Source organism: Lycium ferocissimum, chromosome 5, assembly GCF_029784015.1.
Source record: "Lycium ferocissimum isolate CSIRO_LF1 chromosome 5, AGI_CSIRO_Lferr_CH_V1, whole genome shotgun sequence".
In the NCBI taxonomy this organism is placed as follows: domain Eukaryota; kingdom Viridiplantae; phylum Streptophyta; class Magnoliopsida; order Solanales; family Solanaceae; genus Lycium; species Lycium ferocissimum.
This window is the reverse complement of record NC_081346.1, coordinates 22,092,953-22,105,207: the sequence shown is the minus strand read 5'-3', so window position 1 is coordinate 22,105,207 and position 12,255 is coordinate 22,092,953. Positions and strand designations below refer to the sequence as shown.

General features: G+C 32.5%; 1 protein-coding gene across 1 annotated transcript; it reads right to left on the bottom strand.

The window, feature by feature from the left end:
• Positions 1-787: 787 nt before the first annotated feature.
• LOC132058305 (probable membrane-associated kinase regulator 2) lies at positions 788-2,344 on the bottom strand. The gene is made up of 2 exons (XM_059450852.1): positions 1,269-2,344; positions 788-1,146 (listed from the first exon to the last, which is right to left on the bottom strand). The coding sequence occupies exons 1-2, from the start codon at positions 2,125-2,127 to the stop codon at positions 1,061-1,063; spliced, it is 945 nt and encodes a 314-aa protein (XP_059306835.1). The 5' UTR covers positions 2,128-2,344; the 3' UTR covers positions 788-1,060.
• Positions 2,345-12,255: the final 9,911 nt, after the last annotated feature.

Sequence of the window (12,255 nt, the reverse complement as noted above, 5' to 3'; positions counted from 1 at the left end):
CCTGGCACCACGAAATTGGATACATTTTGGGTTCATCCGATTACTTCATTGAGATCTCGTTGTATTTGCTTTACGTTATGAAGACGTTTAAATATTGTGTCAAGAAGATATCTCATTAAGCGTCGAAGATGCCTAATCACTAACCACCATGTTTCAGATTTCTCAAACCACGATTTCTGTGGTTCTTTTTCAAAGCTTTAGTTGAATATAATGAATTTTTTATGGAATAACGCTTGTTATGTAATTACTTAGATGGTAATTTATACGATAAGTATGAATTTTGACTAATTGTGCCCGAGGATGCAATTTGTTTGTATGTTGATACATGGCTAGGTATTAAAACAAAGAAGGCAAGCATTAGATTGGTTGTAATGAATAGCATGGTCACTTTGCTTCATGTCCATGGTTCCGATTCAGTTCATTGGAAAAAGTTATGATTGTTAAGCATTTATAATTAGAAAAACTTTGGAAAAAACGATTCTAATTGGCTGGAGGAAAATACATATATTCTCTGATGCGCATAGTGTTATAATGTACTCTTCCTTTCCAGATCAAGTCTGTTGTGTACATAATTTTAGGACTTTAAATTTTATCGCTCATAACTTTGTTAAGTTTTCAATTTTTTATTACAAGAAATCTCTTGGAAAATGACGTCTCCAAATTAGGCTGTGGAATAATGTTATCCGTTCTATTAGACATATCATCTCCTTGATGAATTAATAGATGATTGTTTTGTTCGAATAAGAAATACAAAGTGGGTGCTTTATAGCTTAATTCGGAAATGAAATAGCAAACCATAATGTCCAAATTCAATATATACACTAGGCAAGAAACACTCTTGATAAAATTAACAGGCAAATTTGAAGATCTATAGTTACTGTACGCATTCAAACTCTGCTCTCAATTTTCCCTGTTAACTAAAACTCCTACTACTATTCTCACTTTTTACAGTGTACAAACAAAAGTAGGTTCTCCAATTCATAGAAGCAATGGAAACAGGACAAGCCTATGCTTCTACCAGTTCTCTGTTTGATTCAAAATATTTCTAAGTGTTGATTATTCAAATGCTCCATCTGCTCTGTTCTTCATAATAAGTGCCTCTTGGTACATCTTCAGATGTAGATCTTGGTAATAACCTCGAAAAATCTGGTCAAAGGCATAATAAAGAATTAATTTAAGCCGAATCTAGTACTAATCAATCACATACGTTATAAATTCGAATAATTTAAGACTAAAGTGCATTAAGTACAAAAGCAGTGGACAGGTACCTTTTGATGCAGTGCTATAGGATCTCTTGCAGTGAAGAATAGCACCTTGGATTCCGTCATTTTGCTCCAATAGTGAATCATCCCTTCGATTCGTCGGCAACGATGAAGCTCCAGCAGAGGATGAAGAAGCCGTGGATCGGCTCTTCATTACGTGCTTACACACAGCTCCAAATCCAGCAACTCTGTTCCCCTGCTTCTCTTCCAACTGCTTTTTGGATGAGCTAAATGATTGCACAAACGGAGAAGGCAATGGTGTCGACACCTGATCCGAGATTTTAATTTTATCAGTGCACATTTTGGAATTTCTGGCGTACAAAGGCATCACCAATTTCAAGAACTTGGGTACTTCAGCAGCTCTTGCAAATTGCTTAGACGTCGAGTTGTCAACTGAAAATTCCTTGTCTCTCTCTTTCTCCAGTTTGCTTCTTAAACTGTTGCCTCTGGGCAAATGTCTCTTGTTTTGATGCTTTGGATTTACCGTAAATGAATCATCAATGCCCGATTTCTCCTGATTCGACTTCCTAAATCCCAAAAAGAAGACCCGAAGCTTGGTGCCCGATCCGAGCACGGTGACCGGAGAATGAGGCTTCGAGTGTGAGTAGATTGTAAAATCACATTCGCTCTTCCCTTGCTTCACATATTTGGAGTTATAGTCCTCTTTAGGGTTTCCATCAGGTCCTGTGAGCACCAGATCGAAGAAGGAGTCTTCATCGTAATGGGTTTCTTCATTAGTGTGGGTTGCGCAATCAATTCCATAGATGAGATTCTTAATAGAATCAGAATAAGGGACAGTATCAGCAACGGTGACCGTATTGGGGTCGGCATTGGGCCAGCATTTGAGTAGCTTAAAAGTTTTCATGTTATCAGAAACAGAGTAGGATTATATGAGCAAATTAAGAGAGTACTTCGAAAGCAGAAGCCAAGAAAAGCAAGGTGGAAATATAAGGATGGGTTATATATAAAGAAAAGCTTTAGAGTTGAACGTTAGGCTCTGCTTATGCCAAATGTAAGGATGTGAGGTTCTCTACTTTTTTTGGGAGAGACAGAGAAGACATGAGAAGTGAGGAATAATGCAACTCCTTTGTTGGTCTCATCGTTTTATACACAGAACGTTGTGTCATTCGTCACGTGATAATCAAAGATTGTAGTAAAAATAATCAAAGATTGTAGTAAAACATACTTTCATCTTTAGCTCTGATAATACAATCTCTCTTTAGTAAGGAGCGTCTTACTTTTAAAGTGAAATTTCCAGATGCAAATCCGAATTACTCCCGGTCTAAACGTGCCAGATGGGGAACAAAAAAAAAGAAAAAAGAAAAAAAAAAAAAAAAGTAACGCACATGTTAGATCATTTTGTCAAACAAGATGTACTAATATTCCTTTGCCACTATGTATATATTGCACACAGACTAAAAGTTAAATTTTGCAGGGTTACAGTCTGAAACTTGGAACCCCAAAAGGGCCAATGAACTTAAGAAACTTCACACTTCTCACAATGCAAGTTCAACTCACTGAGTCACATTTATTTGTTGTAGAAAGTAAGCTTTCATTTATTTGTTGTAGAAAGTAATCTTTCACATATTCTTAAAAGGCTTACCTTTAAATTTATTTGGGTGTCTTGATCGTGTAGAATACTTTATATTGACAGTATATATTGTATACGGTAAAAACCGGATTAACGCTTAGCCGGTGAGACCGGGGGCCGACAAAAGAAAGAAGACAAACACAAGCGCTCAGACCGAGGGTATTGCATCAGTAGTGCTTGGGGAAAAGTTTGAAGAAAGCAGTAGGGTCCGATTTATCCGGAAAACTTCTTAGCGCGGTTGGTCCGTTTCTCCATGGCCGAGTTGATCGTGGCCGATGGTCCGGTTTATACATAGCCGAGTTAGTCGTGGCCGTTAGCCCGTTTCTTAAAGCCGCGTTATGATTGTTTCGTTATCGGTTAATCGATTATTCAATTGACACGTGTGAAGACGTTTTTACAATTCTTGTCGATCGTATGGATGTCGACCGTACGACCCAACCTTATCCATATTAGGGCATCTTTATTCCTAAAAGGCTGATGATGTATGAAAGGCCCTATTTAAAACTATAAATAGGAAAGCACTTCCTTACTTTTAGGGGTTGACTTTTCGTATCCAAAACGTTGTATTAGAATTTATATTGAAGCCTCTCTCTCTCTCTCTCTCTCACTCTCTCGATTTTGGTGGGTTTATAGCTTTAAATTCATTGAATCATATCATTCAATATTGCACGGAAATATACATAAATATCTTAGCTCAAATCCATAATACTGACACATTCATCCAAATTATTAGCACGTAAATTCATATATATATATATATAAGCCATCCATAAGCGAATACACATATACATTCTTCATTGATCAAAAAATAGATTAAAGTATCCACATATTCTATACCTCATTTACAAATTCAACTTATTACCTAATTTCGGGGTAAACATATATATCTTAAACTAAAAATTTAAAGATTATTATGCTTAATTTCAGCCTAATTTATGGGAGTAACATTCTCGGATTTTAAAACTATATAAGGAAAAAAGTAGTAAAGCTCTTTTCTTTACCTTTGCAAAGCTGAAAAATCAGGGTACGTACAGCAACAGGAGACAAAGAGAAATGACGCAAAAGATGAAGAGCATTCCGAGTAAAAGTGATTGAACGAATTTTGGGCAGAGAGGAGGGTGACGAGAAACTTCCAAAAAGAAAAGCAGAAAACATCCAAAAAGAAAAGACTCTGTAAAACAGAAAAACGCAAGTAATGTCTTTGTTTTTGGCAGGAACTATAGCCTTTTTTTATTTTCTTTTCAGACTGCATTACAGTGTTAATATCATAAGCTCACTTTCTATCCTTTTGAAGGGCTTAAAGGTTTGACTTGCTTCTTTCAACTGACCTTATTCCATATTCTATGTGCTAGTCTCCTATTTCCTTTGGATAAAAAAATGTATTTGTAAAGTGATAAAGAACGTGATAGGAGGAAAAGTGGAAAAAAGAAAACAAAGTGAGCTATGTTATAAAGAAGGAAACGATAAGTTTTGCAAATGTTACTTTCTTTGGACAAAATGAGACAACTTTACTTTCTTTCAATTTTGTCTATAGAGCTCATCAAAGCTCTAAGGTCTAAACCATAGGTTAATGCTATTAATTTGTGTTTGTAAACCTATGTTCAAGTGAAGCCCACACTTATGTACAAAGATGAATGTTATTTGTAGGCTATTAATTAGATGTGTCTACTAGCAAAAACAGAAGAATATCTAGAGAATAAATGGCTCCCCACTATCAGTCTTCTACGCTGTATTGTGTAATAGCATCAAGCCATCAACAAAGACACCACAAAATTTAATTAGTATCACAAGTTTAATTATCCACTTGAGGCATTATATTAAGGTTATTATTTCCTGGAGTTGGTTGGTTCATAATTCTTCGTTTATTATGTGATTGTTAATTGCAATTTCCTCAAAATACTATGTGCTTCTTTTTTCATGTTTCGGTTAGTTGCATAATTTGTACATTTTTTGTTTCACTAAACGTTGAAACGAATAAAATTTAATAGGAATGATGCATGTGGAGTGGATAAGTATCGAGCTAGAACTAAATTGAATACACTTAAATATCAAATTAGAGAATTTTACAACCAATATACATATGATTTCCTTATACAAGAAGGATTCTAATATCCTCTATGAAGGTCTAAACTTAAGCATGAATATGAATGTGGTTGATCCAAGTAAGTCAACACCTTAAACTGGTGAGGCAAAATTTTGTTTTAGGAAATTCCATATATATAATTTGAGACAAAAAAGTGATTTAGAAGATACATGGATAACATGAAAAATGCCTCTTGCATGAAAGTAAATAAGATTCTCCAATTGGAATCAGTTACTTTAGCAAAAGGAATGTCCTGTCACGGCTGCAAGATGATGTCTCATTTGGGATCTCGAAATTATAACTGTCTGCCTGAGTAACTCATATTCTAATTCCTCTTGAACACAAAGTCTATTGTAGTTTTAACCAATGTCAATAAAAGGTGTCTGTATGGCCACTAAGTAATTACGGCGTCTATATGATAACTTTAAAGGGTTGCTATGTATTTTGTTAAAATAAGGGTTTTTTTTTCCGTCCCGTCACCAAAATTAATTATGGGCTATACCGAAATATACCAAACCTATGTATTATACGTATATATAAAATCTACACATTTATTGACTATTTTGTAAATTAAAACAGCAAAAGGCATTGGACTGTAATTATCTCTTGAAATAAATTGTCTACACTTGGAACAAAGTGAAATCAAGTTTACCAGCATATTAGTCATACTTTGCAAATTAGCTGCATAAGGTTCAATAATCACCGGACTATACTTCGAGCATGTTTGGATTGACTTATTTTAGGTATTTTTAAGTTAAAATAAATTTTAAGCACATTTGTAGTGGTTTAGTAAATTTATAAAGTGTTTTTAAGCCAAAATAACAAAAATAAGCCGAAAGCCAGATAAGCTCACCAAAACAACTCTTTGCAGTCTATGGACTAGCATTAATTGCCTTTTGAGCTAGTAATTAACGTTGGGCAATTTGCAGGATTGCCCTTCGCTGGAGGTGGTCTTTAATTTTTACCCCTCAAAATGGTGGTTTAAATTTAAATTGCTTTTAAATTTGCATTGGTAGACATTTGTGCCTTGTGTGCAATTTGCATGCATTTGCACTTTGCAACTTCTGTCTCGCTAAAATTCTGCCTTACAATTTTTTATTTTTTTTTTATACTGAGTTGGTGTTCGAATCCACAACCTTAGGGTGTTAGGTGAGGGGCAAAGCTTAAAGACCACCAATTTGAACGGCAAAAATTAAAGACCACCCCAAATGAAGGGTAATCCGCGCAAAAAAAAAAGATTAACGTTAGAGCCGTATTGACATGTGAGGTCAGCCCAACCCAACATGCTCAATGAGTGAGCATGGGCTGAGAATTTTCAGCCCATATAAACCTGTGGCTATTAAATTGAGGTTTTTACCTACACATCAGTTAGTAAGAACTATATACAACAATAACATAAGTTTTTAAAAATAACAAATATAGCACATTTTATAACAAATAAATATATGACCTTTTGAAAAGAAGAAAAAATAAATAATAATAATTAATGCATTTAAACATTAGTAATTCTCTCCATTAATTAGTCGATCAATACACTTTTACTGCTCTTCTCTCTCTTCCATAATTTATAGGAGTAATCTCAATTCATACATCCTTTTATCGTAGGATTATCAGAAAAAAGCAACAAAAAAGAAAGGTAAATCTCTTTTCTTTGCCTTTGCAAAGCAGAAAATCAGGGTACGAAATCTCTTTTCTTTGCCTTTGCAAAGCAGAAAATTAGGGTACGTACAGCAGCAAGAGACAAACAGAAAGGAAGAAAAAGATGAATGGCATTTGGAGTGAAGTGATCGAATGAATTTTGGGGCAGAGAAGCTGTAAGTAGAGGAGGATGGTGATGAGAAACTTCCAAAAAGAAAAGCATAACACATCCAAAAAGAAAATACTCTGTAAAAACAGAAAAACGCACGTAATGTCTTTGTTTTTGACAAGAACTATATATGGCCTTCTATTCTTTTCCTTTCAGTCTGCGTTACGGTGTTAAGGTCACTTTCTATCCTTTTGAAGGGCGCTCATTGCCTTAAACGTTTGACTTGCTTCTTTCAAGTGACCTTATTCCATCATCTCTGTGCTGGCCCTTTGTATTTCCTTTGGATAAAAGAAAAATTGGCTACTTGAAAAATGTATACAGAACTTGAGAGGAGGAAAAGTGGAAAAAAGAAATAAAGTGAGCTAAAGAAGGAAAGGGGCAGTTTTGCAAATGTTTACTTCCTTTGGACAAAATGAGACTAATTTATTTTCTTTTTAACTTTGTCTTCAGAGTTCATCAAAGCTCTAAGGTCTAAACTATATAATGCTATTAATTTGTTTTTGTGAACCTAATCACAAGCAAAGCCCACCATTATCTACTAGGAGTAATGTTATTGTAATTATGTAGGTTATTAATTTGATGTGTCTAGCAAAAACAGAACAATGCCATAGAGAATTAATGGCTCGCTACTATCACTGTCTTCTTCGCTGTATGAGTAATAGAATAGCATCAACAAAAGTTTATTGTCATGAGTTTAATTATCCACTTGGGGCATTAAGGTTATTATTTCTTGGAGTTGGTTGGTTCATAATTTTCGTTTATCATGTGATTGTTAATTGCAACTTCTCTGAATCTGCTATTTAGTTCTTTTCTAATGTTTCGATTAGGTACATAATTTGTATATTTTATTGCCTCACTGAACAGTTGAAACAAATAAACTGTAATTGAAAATGATACATGCGGTGTGGATGAGTATCGAGCTAGATATAAATTAAACAGACTCAAAATATCCAATTACATCTAAAGTTAAGCTTGAATATGAATCTGGTTGATCCAAGTTAGTCAACACCTTAAACTTGTAAGACAAAAGATTAATTTAGAAAATTCAGTTATATACTACTACTATCATTTAAGCCAATAGAAAGAAAATAAAGGGAAAAGAGCTTTGTAGTTACACGGGTAACATAAAAAATGGCTCTCCCATGAAAGTATGCTCATAAGTTTTACAACTCAACAAGAATGCCTCCTAGTCAATTCTACAATATAATGTCTCATTTGGGATCTGAATGCTGTTACTGTCTGCCTGATAACTCATATTCTCCCTCGGTGAACATGAAATGCAGTGTGGCTTTGACCATTGTCAATAAGAGGTGTCTATAATCCAATGTGACTTTGACCAAATTCTTCTATATATAGGCATCTTTAATTTTGTGCACATGCTCTATTCTTTAACCACGGCCCCCAACATAATTCGATAGCATTCCAATTGGGTCCTCCGTGGCTAGACTCATGACATGGGCTCTTCATCTCTTATATAAGAAACAGCTCTGTTTGGGAATAAATATTTCGTCTGTCATAATATCCCAACTTATTACTTTACTTTACTTTGCTACTATATAGATGAGTGAGTTAAGCCTATGGGGTCGACATGTGTGCTTTCTTATAATTAACTTATTCGTTGATGCCATTTTAGTCATTTTGAGTTGATAGTATTTCTACTTATTCCACTTTTAACTTTGTGCTTTGCTTGGCCGTCTCATATATGTCTACGTCATCATATCAGGGGACCCGCAAAATATTCATGCACAACACAATCATCAATTACTCTTTATAGATGACTTTCTTTTTTATTTTGAATACTATAAGATATTATTCAAATGAGCTAATCTAACTATGTTAAGTCGTGGAAAATTATAATATGGGAAAATACGCTAAATAGGAAAAAAACTCAAGGAAAATATACATATATTTGTATTCATTTTCTTCATGTTAATAAAATTACAAGCATTAAATTATGTTCATTTGCAATCAAAGTTCATTACTTTCGGATATGAATGCCATTTATATTGATATAAATATACTTCTCTAATTAGATACATTTTTTTAGCCTAAAAAGTAAATTTGAAACTGTAAAAAATAAACTACTCTTTTAGCTACAATTGAAAAGTTTAGTGGAAATTTAGTTATTTTATGCTTCTTAATACTTATTTCAATTTGGAAATAAGAAGTTGAAGACAAAACCTTACAAACAAAAATAAATTGTATAACTTAACTAAAGGTAATGTATTTATCTTTACCCACAATTAAAGGTAGCAATAGTATAACAATCATAATTAATTATTAGACTCTTTACTTCAGCTAATCATTGAATGATCGTAAATTAATATTATTTGATATAAAGATTTTGTGAGAGTAAGTTTTTACCTCTATATGTTTAACATAGTTTGGCTCAACCTGGAATTTAAGAAAGAAATTAAAAAAGAAGAAGTTGTGGCATTAAACATGTCATAATATTTGTGTAACTATAGAACTTTTGGAAACTTGTGTTCTTAATTATGGCCTAATATTTATATGGCTACAAAAGCTTCTTACAAAAGTTCAATTGAGAAGTTTAAAGTTAATTATTTTCTTCAATTGTTTAAACTTAATTGTTATCAACATAAAAATATATCATTATTTCTAAAATAGATTAATTACAAATAAACAAAAGATATTACAAGGAACACATTAATAAGTAGAAAATCACAAATTGTTGGGCCCATGCTAGCATGGGCAGTGGTGTCTAGTTATTCTAGAAAACCTAATTATGCAAGTGTCATAAAGCACAAGAATGAAATAACATTGAACTTTAATGCTGGTTCAAAATACGTAAACTTCTTTTTCCAAAACTGACTACAATTAGGATTTATTCCGCCTTAACCCAAATGGTCTAAGATAAAGGCCAAAAATGCCTCAAATCCATTTGACCCCATAGTTTTTAATGGATTTGGGCTAGAGTGATTTTGAAGATGGGCTGATTTGGGCTATAGCCCAAGTTGGCCCATCACAAATCATTAGCCCAAATTGACCGATTAAATGAGCGCAAATTGACCCATCAAATGTCTTCCATTTATAAGATAAAAGCTACAAAACATGATTAACTTTTTTTTTAATTATTATTTAAATTTATTTTTGTAATTATTTTTATTTTAATTTTTTTAGAAAAAATTATTTATATTTTTATTTTTTTTAGAAAAAATTATTTTTATTTTTATTTTTTAATATTTTTTATTTCCTTATTTAAATTTTTTTACTAGTAACTTTTTCTTTTAAGTTTTTAATTTTTTCCCTGAGGGTCTATGCTTATCCATTTTTGTTTAACCTATTTTCGACCCACCCATAGCTGACATACGTTTGTCACTCTTAGTTATGTACAAGACAACCTTAAAAATATATAAATAAGACAAAGGGGTAAAAGAGAGGAATCTGGTAAAATAAATATTCATTACGTCAATTAACATTTAATTTTCTTTTGATTTATTTTCTTAATAATTTCGAATATAATTTATGTACTATCTAGGATAACTTATGAGGAAATATTTACAGTGAATATTTTTATTATTTTGAGTAAAAGCATACGTTTGAGTTTTTTTCATATCCAAAAAATATATTTAAATTTGATTTTCAAAACGCCGTTTATTTAGAAAAGCATGAGCGAGAGAATATTTACAATCAAACAATATCGATATTTTTAATTTCTCAAAGAGAGATTAACCTATATATACATAATAAGAAAAGTATTACAAAATATAACTAAACTGTTCAATTTACAAAACATAGCAATAGGTTTCTTATGAAATATATACGATATTTTCGATCAATTTTTTTTTAAAATAAAATTTTAAAAATACATTATTTTTTAAAAAACATATTATTTTTAAATTATTATTATTATTTGCTCAAGGCTTAAAAAATTGCTCAAAATTTTGTGTATGAAAAATGTATGAAATGTGTATATCTCGCTCAAAGCTTAAAAAGTTCGCTCAGAAGTTAGTGTATGTAAACTATATGAAATGTGGATATCTGGTTCAAGGCTTAAAGCTTTTGCTCATTTTGTGTATAAAAATAGTATGAATTATGTATATCTCGCTCTACGTTTAGAATTTTGCTCACATTTTTTGTATATAACATTCATGTTAGGTTTTCAGAAAATTAATACCACTACAACAACATTCATACAATATTTAAGGCTAAAAAAAATCGTTCAAAATTGTGTATGAAAAATGTATGAAATGTGTATAAAAAGTTCGCACACATATACCACATTCCATACATGTTTTATACGTAAAATTGAAATTTTTATGCATTAAGCGAATTTTTAATTTTTTAAATAAAATAAAAATAATTTTTTAAAAAAATAATTTATTTATTTTAAAATATTAGAAATGAAGATCCGTAATATTTTGTAAATAAGGAAAAGTATCGTTATGTTTTGTAATAAAGAGTGTTTCAGTAGGTAGCTTATGTCATTTTCCTTTCTCAAAATGTTGAAAAATGGGTTAAGTTGGGCGGGATTGAGTTATGGCCGCCCATTTAAATACTTGCCACATGCCCATCTTAACCCAAACTTTTAGCGGGGTTGAGCTACTCATCTAAGTTTAATTATCTTGACCCGGCTAACTTTAGCGAAATAGCCATTTGTCATCCCTAGTCTAAGATAAGGAAAATAAACTTTAAACGGGAGAGAGGGAATGCGGAAGCTCTTGTTTCGTTTTCTTAAGTATTATGAGAAACAAAATTAACGCAAGAATACGTTTAATTAATAACAACCTAAAACTTCTGTTGGTATCTAGAGTGCAAAGTTATCTCAAACCGACAATAATTAGGAAATATTTTGGTCTGGCACTTGGAACCAAAGTCGTCTCAAGTAAGGAAATCAAATAGCTTGGAGCTACCTATAAATATCACCTTTACGCACCATTGTTTATTATTATCTGTTTTTTCGTCCATCGACAATTCCTAACTATAGACTCTCATGGATTCTACTCAAAAATCCTATTTTTCTGTAGTGGAATCAAATCTTCCTTCTATACAGGCTCCTCTATCATGTGAAATTTTTGAAAAGCCTGAGAATAGTAGTAACGTTGATTTTCCTGCATTGGCATCAAATCTTCTCCAATCTGTACAGGAGAAATCCGACAAAGATTTTGAAAAGTCTCAAAATAGCGATGATGATTTTACGGCATTGGAATCAAAATTTTACTCTATAGAGCTTGAAGAGGAAAAACCCAGTAAAGAATTGGATAAGTGTGAGAATAGTTGTAATGATTTTCCAATATTAGCATCAAATCTTCCCTCTATCGAACCTGCTTTTGATAAGTTCGAGAATGGTACTAATAATTTCCCTGCAGCCGAATCCACTCCCCCCTCTATGGAGATTGAAGATGAGAAAGCTTGAGAAGATTTTGATAAGTGCGAGAATAATAATAATGATGATTTTCCTGCATTGATATCAACTCTTCCTCGTATAGAACCCAAAGAGGAGAAATCCGTCGTTATTACTCAAGAAGCACCAAAGTTTTCTTATGCAACC

Coding starts and splice junctions, on each gene's coding strand:
- LOC132058305 (XM_059450852.1), bottom strand. CDS start 2,127: ATGAAAACTTTTAAGCTACTCAAATGCTGGCCCAATGCCGACCCCAAT. Junction 1,147..1,268: donor CTATAGCACTGCATCAAAAG/GTACCTGTCCAC, acceptor GCCTTTGACCAG/ATTTTTCGAGGTTATTACCA.